General features: G+C 40.5%; 1 protein-coding gene across 2 annotated transcripts; it reads right to left on the bottom strand.

Annotated features, from left to right (window-relative positions):
- Positions 1-4,624: 4,624 nt before the first annotated feature.
- Positions 4,625-10,336, bottom strand: LOC115739384 (phosphoenolpyruvate carboxykinase (ATP) 1). 2 transcript variants are annotated; one of them, XM_030672428.2, is made up of 12 exons: positions 10,219-10,336; positions 9,492-9,786; positions 9,088-9,266; positions 8,489-8,642; positions 8,266-8,350; positions 7,256-7,356; positions 6,724-7,022; positions 6,359-6,532; positions 6,157-6,222; positions 5,452-5,630; positions 5,181-5,350; positions 4,625-5,096 (listed from the first exon to the last, which is right to left on the bottom strand). In XM_030672428.2, exons 2-12 carry the CDS (start codon positions 9,773-9,775, stop codon positions 4,784-4,786), a joined length of 2,004 nt encoding a protein of 667 aa, XP_030528288.1. In that variant the 5' UTR covers positions 9,776-9,786; positions 10,219-10,336; the 3' UTR covers positions 4,625-4,783. The 2 variants fall into 2 exon arrangements, with proteins under 2 accessions (XP_030528288.1, XP_030528286.1); XM_030672426.2 differs by having other exon boundaries at positions 9,492-9,787; positions 10,196-10,332.
- Positions 10,337-20,961: the final 10,625 nt, after the last annotated feature.

Below are 20,961 nucleotides of genomic sequence, written 5' to 3'. Positions count from 1 at the left end.
ATGGCGAGGGGCAGCGCGCGGCGGTGGATCCAATCAAATCTTGCAGTGTGTGTGGGCGAGCTTGCTGTAACTGATTCATAAGTCTGATTCTATCAACTTTTAGGAAAGTATCAATGTGAGCTTGCCTCCGGGAAGAATGGATCGCATAGGCCGGATCGGTTCCCTCGACGAATCACGACACGGATTAAGCGTATATCGAAACCCGTTAATCCCGACATAACTGTGCAACGATCCTTTCTGCATATTCAGCCACAAGCTTGTGGTTATTGAGCCATTTTGTGGGAACGACCTGAATGTAGATGAAGCTTGCTCCCTATTTAGCGGAGCTTGAGAGAGAGGACAAAAATGGAGTGAGCCCAAGATCGTCGTTGTAGACGGGACTCTTCGCGCCGAGTCTTCGACCCTCATTCTGTTTCTTTCATGGATCACAACACGGTGATGCAGGTGGTCAGTGGCGAAGGATCACCATCTCTTGCTTGGCTTTAATTTGGTTAAATCTAGCCATTCCTATTTTTTCTGATTTTTTCCCACTTTTTTTTTATGAATTTTTTCTATTTTTTTTATTAATTTTTTAATATTTTGTAATTTTTATTTGATTTTCTTTTATTTCAGAAAATTATCTGGGCTAGGTTCACCCGACCCCCACCTCATGAACGCTTGACCCTGACCGAAAGGGTCGAGTAGGCCTAAAACGATGCGGTTTTGGATTTCCCAAAATGACGCAATTTTGGAACTCAGACCTCAAACGACGTAGTTTAAGACATAGAGTAAAAAACGACACAGTTTTGGGACTCAAACTCCAAAACGACGTAGTTTTGCATATTTTGGGCAATTTTCGGATTATAAACCTATTTTTTAATCCATTTTCTATTTTCTAACATTTGTTGTTTTTTGAAATTCACAGATCGCGCCACGTGGCCCAATCGTAGCCATCCGATCATTTTTATATTTTTTATTTCTGAAATATTTTTTTATTTTTGAAAATTGCCAGATTGCGACACGTGGCTCAACCACGGCCGTCCGATCTGGCGTTTTCTGTTCTAACTGAATAAGATTCAGCTGCTAACGTGGCGCCATGTTAGCACGTTAACTTGTCAACTCAAGTTGACTAGTCAACGACCCAACGAGGAAAATGACCGACGAATGGCCAGGACTTCTCGGATGTTGGTCACCCTCAAAACGCATGATTCGAGCCTCGATTTACTTCTAGATCAAATCTACACAGTCTCTAGATTAACATATGTGAGTTTTAGATTAAAAAAAAAATTAGCCTAGAACCAGCTCAAACAGAGCTCCACAATCACAACAATGGCGGAACTCGATCTCGTATAATCAACATTAACAGGCCAGACCAATACGTCCGAGAGCTTATGAAGATAGGCCATGGAGTTTTACTCGAAGTCAATGCGAAATAAAGACATAAGTGAGATAATCGAGTATTTGTTGATAAATTTAACACCGAAGTGTTTAAGCAATATGGATCGAGTATATGTCCGGTCAGGTATGGGTCAACAAATTTGTCTTGCATGGAAATGGGTCAATATGGGTAGAACCATTTTCGATCCGATCCACCCATTTGACAAGTCTATTCGCTAAAGATGGTCAATCGGCTCTCAACGGACCCATTAGGAAAAAAGAAAAGCAAAAAGAAGAAAAAAGAAAAAGGAAAATAAAAAAATATTTTTATGACTCACTTAAAATAGTAAGATAATCCTTTTATGACCAACTTAAAATCCATTGAAGACCCATTAAGTTGTTAAGGGTGCGCATGATAACACTTTTTGAAGTGAATTTCTATTCCAGAAGTGTTTCTGAAGCAAAAAATCCATTTGGCAATGTAACTTCAGAAACAGAAATTTATTTGGTAAAATTTTCACTTCTGAAAGAAATTTCTACTTCTGAAATGAATTTTCATCTAATTTGAGAAGTTAAAAAAAATTACTTCTTAACTCAAGAAATACTTCTTAGACAGAAAGAAAAAAACTTAAGAAATACTTCTTGCTTCACCCTCTTTTCATTACACCCTCACCGTCTTTTCGACTACGCCCACCTCCACCGACCTCCGCTGCCGCCCACCGCTAACCGCCGCCGCCCACGACCACCTCCCCACGCCCTGACAGTCGACCACCGCACTGCCACAACCCCATCGCCGCCCGCGACCACAACCATCCGTCGCCGCCCATCGTAGACCTCTCGCGGCCTACTACCCACCGCAACCACCCGCCTATCACCTCCCGTCGCCAACCACCACCCGCGACCATCGCTACTTGCCACCCATAGTCGGCCTTTGCTAACCGCCCACCACAACCACCCTCGGCACCAACTATTGACCATCACACCACAGTCCACCGTCGACCTCTGCCGGCCGCCTCCGAGTCTCCATCTTCGGCCACAAGAGTGAAAAATAAATATTATTTTTTTATTTTTAAATGTAAATAATTTTTTTAATAATAAATATTTTTAAAGAAAATTAAAAAGTTTAAAAATGAAGTAGAAATTTTTCGGCCGCCGACAATTAATTTTTCATAGAAGATTTTGTATTAATAATGTTTCAGAAATATAAATTTTCAACCATTACCAAACGAATTTCTCTTATCAAAAATCAACTTTTGGAGAAGAAGTAAAAAAATCAACTTCTACTTTTGAGTAGAAGTAAAAAAGTCAACTTCCGACCAGAAGTTGATTTCTAAAGTAGGGTGCGCATGACAACACTTCTGAAGTAAAATTTATGTTCCATAAGTGCTTTTGGAGTAGAATTTTTTCTCCGAAAGTGCTTCTAAAATAGAAATTCGTTTGGTAACGCAATTTCTGTAGTAGAAATTTATTTAGTTACGCAATTTCATTTTTCTATTTCTAGAGCATTTTTTGGCTCCAGAAGTAATTTTGAAACCGATTGAAGAAGTAAAAAAAAGTTATTACTCTCTAGAAGTTAAAATAAAAAAAGAGACAATCAACACCCAGTCTCTCGATGTTAATCTCTCTCCCTCAATCTAATTTTAGAACAAAAATAGAAAAATCAGCTTCCGGTCAAAATTTGATTTCTAGAGCATAATTGTTGCCATGCTCGAAAACACGTACCGGATTTAATCCTCACTTTTTTGATCGTTCATATTTTGTTACATTTTTTCTTTTTCTTTTTTTTTTCTTTTCTTTCTTCTCTCCCCACCGATCACCGGGCCTCGACGATGGCCGGTTGGATGGTGAGCTCAAGGCTTTCCGGATCTCGGTGAACCTGAGCTTGCCAATGGCTGCCGTGGCAAGTCACGGTGACTGGTGGCGGTAGAGGAAGAAAAAAAAAGAAAAAAAAAAGAGAGTAAAGAAATTCGATTTTTTTGCTTGAAATAAAGTGATGAAATCGAAATCATTTTTCCAAATGAGATCCAAACACCAGAAAATATTTTCGGTCACATATCATCAAACAAAAAAAAAAGTAATCATTTTCCTGAAAAATAATTTCCCAAAAGATATTATTTTTCATGAAACAAAGGCACTCTTCATCAGCAATCAAAAAAAAAAAAAAATTCCCCAACAACATTCCTCACGATCAGCTCCTGTCCTTTGGTTTTTAACATGATGTGAATTTGCAAATGAACCGATACACGCAGCAATGTTCTTGGAGACCCAAGTCCTTACCGTCGTCCAGTTGATCGACTCGTCTAAGTATTTCTGGATCGATATAGTTCATGGCGCTCATATTTTAAGTCCATTCGCGAGCTAGAAGCCACATTTTCAAGTAGCTCTTCATCTGGTTCGAAACAGACACCTCGCCTATTTCTTGAGAGCAATGAAACGAAGCAGACAACTGTTTCAGCTATGGCGTCTTCTAGTTGCGAAACCACTTTTGCTCATCTCTACTCAATGACTTTGGTGCATCTCATCCATAGGCTGGCATAGCGGTTTGCGCTTCGCGTGGCTCGTATCTAGTTTTTGTTGCTCGAGCAGAGCATAGGTAGATTAACTGTCATTTTCGTCGGCAAAAGAAACTCCCATCCTGGGGAATCATACGGACATGCTCAGCAAGTCGGGTGTTCTCGATGTTACGCTCCAACTCGAGAGAGAGCATTAGTCATCATCGAATGAATATTTTTCATGTAAAGTTACTTCCTGTAATTTAAGACTTGATTTTCTGCTTCATTACCAAGCTATCATGGGATCATCCTTGTATGAATTGTGTGCCGAATCTGCAGTGGTATACGGGGAAAAACATCTCAAGTATTCAAACTTCACAGCTGTTCCTGCTGGATTTATCTATGAGCGAACATCGGCGAATGCCATGGAAGGAAACAAAGCAGAAATCGCAACTGAGTCCTTGCTTCTCTCCAACTTTTCATCTTCAATGACTTGAAATGGCAAATAACACCACAAAAATCCCTCAACCATGACCCCCTCCCATGTCGTGCGGATCGAGACAGATCCCAATGTAGTCCCCTTCGGTAACCCCCAAATCCTAAATGTCCACTGAGAATTGAGTTGAGGAGTTCCAGTCACATGAAAGCGACAAGATCAATCCTGGACAGTGAAGGTGCGCAGAGAGAGAGAGAGAGAGAGAGAGAGAGAGAAGAGAGAGTGATGGTTTAAACCGAGCAAGAGGAAAATGATCATTCCAAAGATGCTGACGGGAGGGTAAGTCCAAAACCTGGTAGTTTCCCAATTAAAACTATTACACACAAGCATATAGGAAATCAACTTAATACACTCCCAATATAAAATGTCACGTTGTTATTCTTGCTCAAGTACAATCTCCCAAACCACCACACACGTGCACACTCCTTTGGCCTCGAGATCAGCATATCGGACCGGCCGCGAGGATCTCCTCTGTCAGCTTGTTATCCTTGCCAATCTTGTAGCCGGTGAATGTCTCAAAGTTGTTCTTGAACAGGTCGGCCAGCTTCAACAGGGTGTCCTTGTAGGCCTTCTTGTCCGACCATGTGTTCACAGGATCGAGGATCTCTGAGGGCACGCCCTCGACCTCGGTCGGGACCTCCAGCCCGAAGACATCAGTCTTCTTGTAACTAGCTTCCAAGAGCCTGCCTGAGTGTATGGCATCAATGATCTTCCTTGTGTATGCCAACTTGATCCGACTGCCAGAGCCATAGCTGTACAATACATATGAAAGGGTTTCGGAGTCAAAAAGAGCTTCATAAGATCCAACTCATCAGTGGTGCTTAAACATGTAATACCTTCCCCTTGACCATCCGGTGTTGACGAGCCACCCAGTCGCGCCGTGCTTCTGCATCTTTTCAGCCAGCATAGCAGCATACTTGGTAGGATGCAACATTATAAATGCAGCGCCAAAGCAAGCCGAGAACGTTGCGCGTGGCTCCTTGACACCCTCCTCTGTCCCAGCGACCTGTTGAACAGATCATGTCTAGCACTTAATCAAACACCATCTACTGCATATTAAGCATCTGAAACAACAAAGGACCAAAGTTCAACAGTTGGGACACGTACCAGTGCGGTGTATCCGCTTATGAAATGGTACATAGTCTGTGCCAAGCTCAGCTTACTCACAGGAGGGAGCACTCCAAACGCGTCACATGCCAAGAGAATGACATTCTTCGGGTGTGGACCGACGCATGGGATTTTAGCATTTGGTATGTACTCAATGGGATAGGCTGCGCGCGTGTTCTCTGAAACATGAACAGATCAGATGTTACAAATTGTTTGCTTGTAATAACAAACTGTCATCATATTGTTATGAGCAGAACTTCATCGTTCAGAATTGATCATGAAAGTATTCTCAATGACATATTGAGGCTTCTTGGATTTTAGCAGCAAGATATCTGTGCTTATTCACAGAGCGAAGATCTTGATTTTTCTGCTTCAAATCATATTCTATTCTGCTACTAAGTCTTCGACAATCATATTTATTGCCTACATACAGTACCGATTAGGTCAGAACTGTACATCATTGGGTTTTGCTGACCCCATTAGCTTAATAAACGAAAGGGTTGACTTCAATGTTCTTTCAGGAATAAACTAACCAAGTCATAGCTAACAACATCTTTGACCTTTGAGCAATACTAAAAATGAGGGTATCTAGCATGACACAATCATGAAACATGCAGTTGTTTATCTTATTTGGAATGATTCAAAGAAATCTTTTTCAAAAACAACTCCAAAATAACGGAAATTATAAAGGATAAAGATGTTTACCTGTAACTGACTTGTCTGAGTAATCCACTTCCCTTGTGTGCTCTTCGAACACCACGTTTTCCACCACTGTCATCAACAAACATCTCGAGTCATTTTCATACCTTGAGGGCATATGTAAACCAAAATCCAATTTAATTCCACTAAAGTATAGTGATTCATCCAGCCAATTCGAGAAATTCGAAAAGGCATGTTCAGAAATTACCAGTTCCAAACTTGATAGCGTTCCAGATATCAGGCTCCTTCTCCCTCGACAAATCAACACATTTGGCATAGCAACCACCTTCTATATTGGACACACCATTCTCACCCCAGCAATGCTCGTCATCGCCAATCAAGTACCTATTGTGATCAGTAGACAGAGTTGTCTTGCCAGTGCCTAAATTCAAAAGAAGTTCATCAGCAGCAATCAAGGCACTGCGATCTCTAAGTTGGGCAGAGGATAAGAACTATTAAGAGAGAGAGAGAGAGACAGAGAGACAGAGGCAGAGAGAGACAGAGAGGCAGAGGGCACATATCATATGTCACGACCGACTTGGCACCATTTCCGATCTCCGATGGATACTATACCTGATAATCCAAAGAAGAGGGCAACATCTCCATCCTTCCCCATATTGCATCCAGAATGTAGGGAGAGGATTTGACGCTTAGGCATGAGATAGTGCATTACACTGAACAGACCCTTCTTCATCTCCCCGGCGTATTGAGTGCCGAGGATGACCATTTCCCTCCTAGCAAGGTTAAGATCTATGCTAGTCGAGGATGTCATGTAATGGGTGTAACGGTTACACGGGAACTGGCCGGCATTGTATATAGTGAAGTCCGGAGTACCGAAATTCTCCAGCTCTTCAGGAGTGGGTCGGATGCACCTGCCAACCCACCCAGTTATCGAATTGCGTACACTAGGTCTAATTCTTCCTCCGCCGTGGGCTAATGAGTTGGAATTATATAACACCATGCACACATACAGGATTCAATATTTTTAACATGACGGCAACGTTCAGGAGACTTATCTGGTGAGGCTTAACCTTTCGTGGACAGGAGACTAAGAGGAACAAATACTGCAGAAGACTTGTTAAAATAGTTCTTTTGTTTCACTTACATGTTGTGCATGAACAAAGAATGGTAAGCTCTTGCAGACACAATCCTCACTTTGATTCGGTTCACCGGGTCCCAGTTCAGGAACTGGTCATTGACAAAGACCTGCAAATTCATGAATAACTCGTCAATATAGGCATCACATATGAGAGCTAGACTGTCACGGGACATGTAAATGATCCCATGTGAAAATTGTCCATCACAGGCCAAATTCTTACATCATATGCAGCATCGACAAACATAGACGAGATTCGTTGTACCTATAGAACGAATTTAAGTATAGTGATTGCATTTAGCCCTTTAAGTGAATTTTACCAGTCTATTATTCATTCTGCAATAGTTGGTGATAAGTGAACGGTAAAATGTGCTTATGCTTTCGCTATTTCGAATGTTTTTCGGGTTTTTCTATTGTCCCTCGAGGACCAATCTCCTGTGGAACCCAAGTTCATTTTTGTCACAACTCCTGCACAAACTGTTGTGTCACACAAATAACTATCATTTGAAGACTTCCAAGTGTCATGTGCCACAACGTTTTTGTGCAGAAATTAAAACAAAATAAACTTGAGTACGTGTTAAAACCAGGGTGGGTGGGTCCGTGAGGACCATAAACTTGCCCTAGTATTTGCTAGGCTAATTGCTGATGCATTCAACAAAAGCATGGAAAAAGACACGCCACTAAAAGACGATGCAGTTCAGGCTGTACAAACCCAAGAAATTGCCCAGAAATCCCCCTGCTCCTAGTACCAATAAAGTTATACACAAGAGGACGAAATTGCTTATCCCAAATGATCTTGAGCGCCCATACACCAACTTCAACATAAGGACAAGAAAGATGCCATCACTCCCATCATTCTCATCCGAAAGTGAGCAGTGATTTCTCCTTTTAGGAATATAATTTGAGTATTGTAACATTTAGTTAAATGATTCTGCTTTCAATCATAAAATGCCCCACTACAACGTCAGAGGGAATCGACACTAGAAACAAAGATCCCAGCAAAGATGAGAATAACAAACCTTGTCCAAAGAATTCAAGTAATCCACTGCTCTCTCTCTGTTTACCAAGAAAGTATGCTCGTCCATCTCAATGTTAGGTGAGCCCCTGTACATAAACATAATCAACCATGAGTTGAATGGCGACTGAATTAGATATCACAGAACTTTTCGACTTAATTAATAGATAAAATCGGCAAGGATCTGCTTTTGTCTTTTTGCTTTCGCCATGAAAGCTTGCACTTACTTTCCCCACCACAGCTCATCCTCAGTGGTCTCGTCCTTGACGACACGCTTATCCCTCGGACACCGGCCAGTCTTCGCCCCAGACAGGGTTGCCAGAGCCCCGCTCGACGTGATGAACGACCCTTTCTCGTACTTAATCGCCTGCTCGTATAGCTCTGCACAGAATACACGCCCTCAAAATCATTAATCTATTGGACAACTTACTTGCACAAAATTGGAAATCCAATCTTTTGATTTAAAAAGTTCTATTAGCTCAATGAATCTACAAATTTGGCACACACCATGTCAAATCAGTTCATTGCACTAGCACATTAGGAATTTCTATAATTGCACGAAAACAATGACCAGGAGGGAGCTCGCGCAATCCAACTGGAGGGCCCCACTCTTTTCCACTAAAGACACGAAATCATAACTTCCATGAAACTCCAAGCCCCATTTCAAGACAAGTCAAAAGAAGATGACCCACACAATTTCTCATGAACCGCAAAACGTGGAAATCGACTTGCTTTCTCTTCCTTTCCCCCATGGACATGGCCACGCAATTTCCATCAAGAGTTGACGTTAAAAAGCGAAAGAAGATACCCATGTACGCACACATACCGGCCGGAGAGAGGTTGTAGAGGATGTGAGTGAACTTGAGACCGCTGTCGCTGACGGCGACGGTGGGGGTGAAGTAGTGGTGGGTGTCCTGTGAAACCTTCGGGGTCTCGCTCTTCCTGGCGGGGTCGCCCTTCACCACCTTGGGACCGGTCTCCCTCGTCAACGAGGCCAATGACGCACTAATTTAATTTACATAAAACCCAAAAAAAAATTAGATGTAAATATTTAATTAAAAGATGTAAATTGAGCTTTCAAAGTTGTATGTTAACGAAAAATTTGATCATTTTTTTCCCAATTTGCTAAAGTTAAATACCATTTCATTTAAAGACACGGTTGCGAATAATTTTCATGGAAAAGGAAATTAAATGAGCCTCCAACAATTTCAAACCCGTACGTTACAATACCTGATGGACTGAAGCTGCTGCTTCTGCCGCTCCTCCTCCGAGACGGCGGCGAAGGAGCCCTGGGCGCCCGTGATGGGGGTGGTCGGCGCCGACCTCTTCCTCTGCAGCGAGTGGAGCTCGTCGATGGTCTGCGCCTTCACCGGAGTGCCGCTGTCGTCGTGGCAGATCTCGCTCTGCTTCTTGCCGCCGCCGCTCGCCGTCGTCTGGATCTTCGTCAGCCCGTTCCTCGCCGTCCCGGCGGCGGTGTTGCTGAAGCTGAACTCGCCGTTCCCGGTGGCCGCCATTTTCGAATCTCCCTGCCCAACAACAACAAGTACGACAACAATAGTTACGACTCTTGCTGAAGCTCAACTCGTCGAACGGGTTCTGTTTTACGTAACGATGACTGCTGTGTTCAACAGCATTTCAGGAACGGACAAAAATCTAGTTTCGACCCATCCGATTTTAGACAGCGCAATTTTTCCAACAATTTTTTTTTTTAAAAAAGCCCAAAATTCTTCGCGGAGCTTTGATCTCTCTTGTGGAGCAAAGTCGTCTCGTAGTCTTACGATCACCCACACTCCGCAACATTTCTCGCAGCACCGCTCCTCGACTGTTCTTATTTTCAACGAAAACCCATTTGTCGTTCGAAATTTTTGTAATCGAACTTCATGATCAAGAACCTCATCGAAAAATTTCAGCAATTAGAGAGAGAGAGATCGAACCAGAGATAACGAAACAGAGCTGATCAAAGGAGGATTCGAAGGAGAAAAGGCTAAGCGAAAGAGAACGAGGACTCGATCATTCAAGCTGAGATGGTGGGGATAACGATGACACGAACGAGCTTCGGTGCGAGGAGAGGAAGAGCCAGGAGCCGCCTTTTAAAGGCCTTCCAGGGGCCGATCTCCTAACCATGGTTAGGGGTTTTAACGCGGAGTGGGGCTAACCACGGTTAGATTCTATCCCTCCCGGTCAAGGCCCCCACTCTTAATGGAAAGGCTCCAAAAACAAAGTCCCATTTCACGAGAAGGGCCAAAGAGCCCGAGCAGCGATCCCGTGGTGCACGGTCCCACGGCAGCTACGGTGCTCCCTCTCTCTAGGCTTGCGTCATTTTAAGAAATTGACGTGTCCAATTCAAATGTTGAATTTGATTTTGTAAAAGATCGGACAGTGAGTTACATGTGACATTTTTTGAAACCTTGAGACTTACACCTTGACATTGTCAAGATACATTAGTCATATCATAAAAAAAAAATGGATCAACTATATTGAAAATTCATAATATAGAAAGCGTCGATTTACTATTGGATAAGCATACCGAAATTCCGTGCACTAAATTTACCAGATAGCCCTCTATCCAATAACCCGAATATTAATACGCAATTGGGGCAACGCGCGTGGGCCCCACACGTATTGCACCCGAGATGCTAAAATGTTTATCCCAAATTGTTAACCATTCTCAAAATTCTTTTCTTAGTCCCCAAAATTTCTTTTTGTCCGAACCGGTTAAAAGCTGTCGACAACCTGATTGCCAAAACAAAAAATTTCCCTTTCTCAGGGAAAGTCAATTAAGAAAGAAAAATGTTCACAATTCGCGTGAGTCGTTAATTTCCTTACTTTATTATTTTTTTAGGCAAAATTCAAATTAAGAAAAAAAAAAAAACTCTCACGATTCAAGTAAGCTAGGACCCGAGTAAAGTCCTTAAACTATTTCGTCCGAATTCCGAGGCGTAGAATTCGGAGGTATTCTCCGAGATGAAAGGGAATAACAATATTTTCTCTCAACTTAGGGAAGTGATGATGGGGAAGGTAAACTCCACGTCATCTTCGAATGGATGTCGCCGGGTAGGATCATATAGTAGCGTCACGTGCTTGAAGTGAATCATCGGAGCTTTGGATTCTACGTTGCCGATCTGTGTTTCGCACGCTGTCTTCGATTCAAGTAAGTCATAAATTTCCTTTCGACCAAAAAAAAAAAAGCAAGTCATTAATTTCCTTACTTTATTATTCTTTATGGGACTTTTATTACTCTCGCTCATGCCTATCTAAATTATATACTGGAGCTGATGTTTTTAGGCATGGGAAATTGGGGGGAGTATCAATTTCAGCCGCGTCTGATCGCCCAACGCAAAAATAATTGGGATGTGGGACCCCCGCTCCTAAAGTGACCCTCTCTCATCGAACGGGCATGAGGTCCTAATACTAGAAGTTGCTTTTTTGTTTTGTCGATTTCACCCTCTATATAATGTGATTTGCGCACGTTTGCCCACAATTTTATGGTAGTCGTTCGATTCGATCCGATCAAAGTGCCCGATGGGCTCGAGTTTGTTTCACTATTCGATCTTTCGATTCTACCATTGGTATATTGTCAACGTGGCAACGTTTCTTTTATCGTCCTTAAATCTCCCGTAGATTCCGTTCGAAGTCTCGATTGGATATATATATATATACATGATGTAATATTTTGGTCACGGAACACTAATCTCACGAATCAAAATCTTCTGCGGCTTTTTTTTTTTTTTTTGTGTCTCGTAAAATATTCATAAGTTTCACTTGCTATCCTATTTTATTATAGGAGTCACCATGTATTGTGTGCAGGTTATAAAATCATGCTCTCTCACTTACTCGTCTCCTCTCCCAACCTAATGTAGGGAATCGAATTCCTGACCTTTCTCTTCTTAAGTGATAAGGGTGGCAATTGAAAAATTTGGATTGTACACGTTAACAATTGATTCGTGCCATCCGTACAATTTCTACAAGGATTGTCTTTGGTACAATCACGTAATCAACAGCTATCATCATGGTTGGAGATTATACTATGTTAAGGTCAAATCGTTATCTATTTCTATATTTTATTTGTTTCTCGTGTGTTATTAATGCTCAAGATAAACGAAATCAAAAAGAAAAGTGGGTAAAAAAAACAGAGTCTATCTGCTTATTATAGTGGCGGACAACCAAACATGACGTCATCATTCGACCGGCCAAAGGCTGAGTCCAAGGGACGTTAGACCTCGGGAAAAAATTTAGTTGTTTGGCAACTCAGAGAAAATGTAAATATTGACCAAAGCTGAAAGCTCAGAGTAGGTGAGTACCCGTTTTGGGCATTGACCATTTTTGGAAGGCTAGTTTCAAGGTAAATGATTTTTTTTTCCTTTCCTAAATTGCTGCCACTTTTTATTCCATATTCCAATTTTGTCCATGCACTGTTCAATCTCCCCTTTACAGCAGATTAGGGAAGTAGTGGAGGAGATCAATAGACGCTAGCAAGGGTTCGCGCGACACCGATGTTGAGTCTCCTGCGGTCGTGTGGCCGGGGTTACCTTTCGCCTAACTCGTGCGACGTCGGAGTCCAAATCTATTGCCTGGATTGCTCGACACCGGAGTCCGGAGAGGCACTCCCGAGGTCGGGCGACCTCGGTGCCGGGTCGCCTAAGGTTGCTCGACCTCGGCATCGACTCACTTGAGGTTGGGCCGACACTTGAAGGCTAGATCAAGGAGAGGTCGTTGCTGGTCGTGAGGCACCATATTTGAGGGCGACGAGCTTCGAACGACCCAATTTGCTCCGACAAGGATAGCCGGTCGAAGGTTGCTTGGTCGACGGTCGCTTCAGCTGAGATTGGGCCGACGCTTGAAGGCCGGATCGAGGAGAGGTCGTGGCTGGTGGCAAGGCACCAAATTTGAGGGCGACGAGCTTTGAACGACCATAAAGGTGGGCGAGACAACCGAGGAGAGGATGAAACGGGAAGCTCCAACGACGTCTGCTCCGACAAGGATAGCCGATCGAAGATTGTAGTCTCTGCAAGCAAAGCTCACCCACTCCTGCATGTCTTCTCTGCTTGCCCTCTATTTTTCATTTTTCTTTTCTTTACTTTCTTTTTCATCTTAAAGTTGCTTTGCAAAATATATACAAAAATGAGTTATCCAAACACCATAGTTTTCACCAAATACACCTTCACTCAAAGGTCCTTGAGAAAATGGCTTTGCATTCCCCTAAAATGGAACCAAACGCAGCCTAACCCCCTCAAGGCCCAATGCTCGAAGCGGACAACAAATTTCACTAATTTGGATGGAATATTTTGAAGATTGTGTTTCGAGGTACTTTGATTGTCCTCACTGGGTGGCGGCCGCAACAGAGCTCGCCACCGTCGAACGAGGGCCCATTGGACCTCACGACTGCCATGCCGACGACCCCTAACGATGCTAGCAAGCTTTGTTTCGGCTTCCGGCCACGGACGAGCTCTTTCGCGGCTTTCGTGGGCAACAAAAGGGGCAATGCCTCACCCTCCAATCTCTTTCTCAACTCTCTTGTATTTTGTTATTAAATTTAGTCTTTTTCTAAATCACAACACGTTTATTTGACGTGAGATTGGCACCAAAATGGCGCCACTTGTGTAAAATGTAAACGAAAAGAATTTATTAAATGAGATTGAGGCGGTTTTACTTGGTAGCGGACGAGAAATGCAAACTCTATTTCATTATCACTACAACATATAACATGTCATTCTTTTGCTCGTGCTATAGGTTTAGGATTGATTGGATAATTTTTCTATAAATGGGGGCAAACGTGAAGCTTCTCGCGTACTAGGAATGGCCAGCCACCCAAGTACGAGGCGGCCTTGAAAGGAGCCTTGCAATGAGCGTTTAGCTCCTAAAATAATATTCAATGGTTTGCGAGCGCCACGTCGATGGTTGATGTGGCATGCGCTGATTTACTAATATTTAATGACATCTTGATCTTGACACATGGATATTGGCTTGGAGATTAAAAAAATTATAAATTTCTCTCTTTCCCTCCGCCACGCTCCGCCCGGGCTTGGCTATTTCCACCGTCTAAGCCGCCACAACCTCCATTCCCGCCCACGAGAGGACGGTTCGTTCACACGCTACAACGGAGGGCAACGAACTTCAAGATCGGGAATCGCCTTCACTCACAATCACGGCTCCAAATTTGAAGCCTTGGCCTCTCATTTTTCACTTTCATCCCTTCCGTTAGGATTTTTCCACGCCACAATCACAACGAAACAAAACGTAATTTCTAGTTCTTTATCGATTCCTTCACCGTCTCTTGCGACACACGAACTCCTTATGCCCTTATTTAATAGGAGATAAAATTTATTTTCTTATGAGATACATTGGTTTCACAAAAGAAAAGAAAAGAAAAGAAATTTCCAATGCACTTGAAGCAATGACAGAATTTTCCGCAAGGGGAGTGCCGACACAAGTCGCACAAGTCGCACAAGTATGGACTCCCCCTGTCGGAAGCGAATAAAGCGCATGGAGTGATTGAAGGGAGGCATGCGCTTTCATTGGATAAAGAGGAATTCACGACCTTTTGCAGAATAAATTCTCTTTGGAGCTTTTTTATGCAAACAAATCTCAACCACTTAATTCGCACATCAACACGAATAATTGACCCTCCAATATGGTGATATAATATGGATGATCTAATTTCTCAATAAATTCAACCTAAAAATTTAAACCAATATGCGGACGGGAAATTATATACATATAAATATATATATGTTTATTTATACGGGGTATAGGATATTGTGCCCATCGAAAGTATTTGTAATTATAATCCAACTGCTTTAGGTGGAAATATTCTTGCAAATTTCATGATGTTCTAGTTCCGCCCCGAGAACGTTTAGACTCACATAATAATTGAGAAAGTATCTCGCACAACAGTCGCACCGTGCGATAATGACATGCTCTAGAAGCGAAGAAATGAGAAGTTCGAAAATCGTAACGTAGAAGTCGGTCGGGAGGAATATCGGGCCAATAAATGTTTTTAATCAGCCGCCTTTCACGTGGACGAGCTTTGTTGCGATCTTGGGCAGGTAGGACTCGTGGAGCTAAAGGTCTATGTAATTTGATGAGATTCGCTCAATTTGATTGTCAATAAGTATTTATATCTCTTTGAATGCCCGGCTAAGTTTGAGATCTAAAGTTTCCGCCCGTCATTTGGGTGAACTTTACTTTTTTGTAGTTTCAGGATCAAGTTTGTCTTTGGACCTAGGGTTCAAAAGTTGTGACCGATTTGAAAAGGTTTAAAAAGTAAAAAAAAAAAAATACATAAAATATCAAAAATTAAAATTGTGGTGATTAGGATATAAAGTAAAGTCGTAAATAAGTCATAGTATTATTGCCGAAGAAATGTATTCTTACAAGTTAGAATTCAAAATATGGCCCGAAACATGTCGTGAAGTCGAAACAGGTCTTATAACTCCACTTAAGGATGCCTTTGTTTGAAAAAAAAAAAAACACAAGATTTGGAGAACATTTTTCGAAAAATATTCATTTTGTATCGCTTACAAAAATGAATGAATGTAAAATATTTTCATCACCTATGAAAATAGTTGACATAAGTTATATCGGTAATGAAAATATTTTTCGTTGACTAGCTTTTCTAAGAGATATCACCAATCGTTTTGCGAAAATTCTTTTTTAAATCTTGAGTTTTTCGCGAAACAAACTCACTCGAAAATTATACGCCCCACAAAGTCGAGGAGCTCAAACTTGTTTCCAAGAAGCAACTTATAAATTTTTTTTAAGTAATTTCATGTTTTTATTATTAGTTAATTGCACATTTTTTTAGACCAAAAAAAAAAATTGCATGTTTTTGTTTTGAAAATCACAACCCGATAAGCAAATTCCTTTTTAAGCTAATAAAGAAAACTGCAGCCTGATTACTTTGGAGTTCGGGTGTGATTAATTTGTCTTCGCCTGTCTTGACCATGTGCAACAATATTGTGATTTGCTCTCATTGATTCTTGGCATATATACATACATATATATGTATGTATGTATATATGTATATGTACATATACAAGTATTATGAAAATTTTCAAATAAGGATTTGAAGTGTCCTCATTTTTTCAAATAAGGACATAAAGTTGGCATTATTTTTAATAAAGGCCCGAAGTGCCCTCATTATTTCAAAGAAGTGTTTGGTTAAGGGTATTATGGTCTTTTATTTTTTTATTTTTTATTTTTTCTCATTTCTCTTTTTTTCTTTGTTGTGGCCGGCGAAGACGACCCTCACCCTGCCTAGGTCAGAGTAACTCGCCCAGCTCTCGCCGGTGACCGACATGGCCGGCTGCTGGCAAAAAGGAAGGAAACAAAAAGAAAAAAAATTGAAAAAGTAAAAAACGAAAATGCCCTTGGTCATGACCATTTTTGAAACCACGATGACTCTTCGGACCCTTATTTGAAATAAGATTCACTCCAGGCTCTTATTTAAGAAAATGGATATGTTCATTAGAAGCTCTAAAACCTGTCATGAGAGTATATTTGAGTCCTAAAACTCACAAAATGTGCAATTAAGTACTAAAACTTGTCTTATTAATTCAATCGAGTCCTCCTATTGACACCATCAATTTATCTAATGGGAAATTCTAACGTGGCATTTTGAAATTAATTTTATTATTCTACGCGGCAATTTTAATTATTCTACTTTTAGAAATATTAATTAAATTAAATTAACTACTAAAAAATGCTAAAATATATATTTTTTTAAAAAGGCATGACCTCACCGGTGAGGCCTTGCCACTGCCATCGCCGGAGGGGCCTGTAGAGGTCACCAGCCTTGTGCGAGGGTGGCACGAGGGTGGCCGGCCCACGCCGGCGAGACCTCACCCAAATATGGGTTGAAGAAACCCATAACATCAACTCGCGCAAATCAGCCAGACCTCTCGGACAACAAGAATCACACACAAATGCTCGCATAAGAGAATGAGAGCGAGGAGAGATAGAGCAAAGCTGGAAGGACACGGTGACCACGGATCCAGGTCGCCCCGTGTCTACCTGCTCAATTTGAGGTCGCGGAAGCCATGGATAACCTTGACCCGAGCTTGTCGGCCACCATTGGAGCAACCTTGACCATAAGCGCGAGCGAGGCCTCGCTAGACCATGTGCAACAATTTTGTGATTTGCTCTCATTGGACCTTGGCATGTATATTAGAGAAAATTTTAAATAAGGCTTGAAGTGTCCTCATTTTCTCAAATAATAGCCTAAAATTGACTTTGTTTCCAATAAGGATTTGAAGTGCCCTTGTTGTTTCAAAGAAGGCCCTAACTAAGGACATTCTCGTCTTTTAATTTTTTTGATTTCTTTTTCTTTTTCTTTTTTATTTTCCTTTTTTTTCTTTGTTGTGGGTGGCGGAGGCGACTCTCACTCTGCCCAAGTGAGGGCAACCCGTCTAGCCCTCGCTAGTGACGGATATGGCCAGCCACCGAAGAAAAGGAGGGGAAAAAAAGAAAAAAATCGAAAAAGTAAATAACGAAAATGGTCTTGGTTAGGCCCATCTTTAAAATCACGACGGCACTTCATGCTTTTATTTGAAACAAGATCCACTACAGGCTCTTATTTGAAAAAATAAGGGCACTTTAGGCCCTTATTTGAAATTTTCTCTATAAATTTTCTCAATAAAGAATAGTGTTATACTATTTACTAGTGTACCTAATTGCACGGGTGAGTTTGTTGAAATTTACATTTACTAAAATCGGCAGAAGGAATTATTTCAAATGCAATACAGATCATGATTGAAAATGGTAGGTATATTTTCTACATATTCATCACACGTCTTGTATGTCATGCTCCAGTAAAATTTAATTCATCAAGGACCTTTTAAGTTGTGTTGGATGGAATCAAAGTAATCACTATCTATGTTATAGTATGGTTTAATTCTATTAATTACAAATAAACCCTGTATGATAAATATGTCTCTATCACACATAATAAATGGGGAAAATTACCCAATCGGTCCTAAACTTATTGTACGGATGTTAATTTAGTCGTAAACTTTTAAATTATGCCAACATAGTCTTAAAGATTTGCATGAAATCCCAATGTAGTCCTTTCGACTAATTGTTACTGAAAATTGATGACGCCTGTCCAATTATCACAAGCCATCCTACGTAACATTCTGACATGGACAATTCGTGAATTGCCAGGTCAACAATTTTCAACGACAATCATGCAAAAGGAATACACTGAAATTTTTTGCAAAGTTTGGATGCTATATTGGCATTATTGAAAAGTTTAGAATTGACTAAATTAACATGTGTATGATGAATTTTTTGACTAAATTAGTAATTCTCCCTAACAATTATACATGGTATCGCTAATTTTATGGTTATAGATATTCTTTAGGTTTTGAAATCACTCTATTCTTCTACATTGTATTGCAAGGGGCAAAGTAACTTTTTCTCTCTATTTTATTATAGAGATATACTTGATAGATTTTTTTTTCTATATATTATATAGCGTGTCATGCGTAAGTAAGTCAATGTTACTTAAATTTATAAGTATGAATGTTTTCACAACCTTGTAAAGTTGATTGTACTAGTTGTCATTAAAATTTTGTTAGATAAATGTAACAACTATGTTGATATCCTAAAAAGTTTCTCTTAAAGGTTTCGTGAAAAAATAAGAAGTCATCACTATTAACTACCACTCTAATCGAATGAACTTATTGTGTAAAAGTGAACTTTTCTAATAGTTAGATATATTCGGAAGACATTCGATTTAGTTTTCGCATAATTCTTTTTTTTTTTTTTTTTCTGTCCTATCTCTAACTTTCATCTCTTTGATTTTTGCTCTACCTCTTTGCAGAGGCGTGGTAGTCGAACCCGCACCTATAATACTAGCTTTCTCACCCCTCAATCTATTTATCAGCAAGGCTGCATACCCGTTGGCTATCGTATAAGTTAAAAGACTTATATGCCCTTATTTCTTCTGTTCCGCTATATATCTTTTTGTAGCAAAATTCAATTATAAAGTGTACATGGGATGTATGTGTATGGTCATATATATGTTTTTTTTGTTGTTGTCAAATCATACATATTTTTGAAAAAGGCTTTTTATTGTAACATGATTTTATGCAGGATTAGGTTTCTATATATTTGACATGATTTTCTTTTGCCATTGACGAATTTATTATTGATGTTAGTTTAGATGTTCGCACTGAAATTTTGCAAACTAATTTATTTTCACGTAAAAGAAAGGGACATATTAATTGCATTCAATGCAAAATTCGTTTTTTTTTTCATTTGCAAAATGAAGAAAAGGAACATTAATTGCACCCAACGAGCGAAAAGAGAGAGACCCTAATGAAATTTCATCCATTTCAACATAGGCAGGGCCAAATAACCATACATTCAAACGGAAGAACCTTCCATGTTCGAACTAGGGTGTCTTTTCTATGTACATACATACGGGCATGACCGTGAACTTATGTACATAAAGAATGATTTAATTAAAGAGTAGAGGTGTCAAAAGAGTGTACTGAGTCAGGTTTGCGTCGGGTCAAATATGATCCTACCCATATTGACACATTTTCATACTATACAAATGTAGTTACTCATCCCGACCCGACTTGTATTATTAAAACACTTCAATATTAGAATCCAATTTCGTGAAAATTTTTACTTATACATTTTTAAAGTATATGTATTGCTAAATTTTTTTATAGGTTTATTAGCTAACCCATTTATGACACATTTAAAACCCATTGAGAACCTATTAAATTTCTAAATAACACATTTATGACCCATTTTTAAAACTTAAGGAACCCATTTATGACCCGCCACCATAAAATTCGGATCAAATATGAGTTCTATACCTATTTTTCCACCTTTGTGAGGGAGAGTTGGCTTGAAAGTCAAAGGGTACAAGAAAATTAAGGTGGACAAACCACTAAGCTTGGCTTAATCCTAAACTCTTTTTAAACAAAAGTCCAACTAGAGAAAAACTTTAAGATTGAAAAATAAATCGCAGGGACCCCGTCCATTTCAATGACGACACCATACCTCGTCAAAGGAGCAAAGTAGAAAAGGTAACGTTGTTGAAACTCGCTATTATTCATTGATCCCAAGATTTTAATATCTAAGGACCGTCAGGACATTGGAGGATTATAGTCCAAGCAAGAATGACGACATCTAAAAGCTAACGTTTACCAAACAAGGACTTCTTCAACGGTCACTAAGGGACACGTTTTTCCTGCCCCATTTTCTGGAATTTTGAAGGCGCAGAATACAAAGGAGAGTCGTGCCGGCTTTCCAATTTGCTGGATTTTCTAATGGAGTAAATTTAGTGGACTTTTTTTCGCCGGCACAGATCGGTTTAATCACAACCGTGAATCGATTAGAGCTAACGGGAATTTCACACGTGAACTAATGCATAATCAACGGATGAGGTTGCGTTTCTTTCGGCCCCAATTTCCAGATTTTGAAGGCTAAAAATATAAATGAGAGTCGTGCCGGCTTTCAATTTGCTAGATTTTATAATGGCGTAAATTCAGTGGACTTTTTTCGCCCGCACAGATCGGTTTAATCACAACCGTGAATCGATTAGATCTAACGGGAATTTCACACGTGAGCTAATGCATAATCAACGGCTGAGGTTGCGTTTCTTCCGGCCCCAATTTCCGGATTTTGAAGGCTAAAAATATAAATGAGAGTCGTGCCGGCTTTCCAATTTGCTGGATTTTCT

This window comes from Rhodamnia argentea, chromosome 11 (assembly GCF_020921035.1).
Source record: "Rhodamnia argentea isolate NSW1041297 chromosome 11, ASM2092103v1, whole genome shotgun sequence".
In the NCBI taxonomy this organism is placed as follows: domain Eukaryota; kingdom Viridiplantae; phylum Streptophyta; class Magnoliopsida; order Myrtales; family Myrtaceae; genus Rhodamnia; species Rhodamnia argentea.
Note: the sequence above shows the minus strand (reverse complement) of the source record. Positions and strands in the feature narration are given on the sequence as shown.

What these genes read in the sequence shown, in the direction of transcription:
- LOC115739384 (XM_030672428.2), bottom strand. Translation starts at nt 9,775, where the DNA reads ATGGCGGCCACCGGGAACGGCGAGTTCAGCTTCAGCAACACCGCCGCC. An exon ending in GATGAGCTGTGGTGGGGAAA is followed by an intron (nt 8,351 to 8,488) that starts GTAAGTGCAAGC and finishes GTTTATGTACAG; the next exon opens with GGGCTCACCTAACATTGAGA. An exon ending in ACCGGATGGTCAAGGGGAAG is followed by an intron (nt 5,097 to 5,180) that starts GTATTACATGTT and finishes TGTATTGTACAG; the next exon opens with CTATGGCTCTGGCAGTCGGA.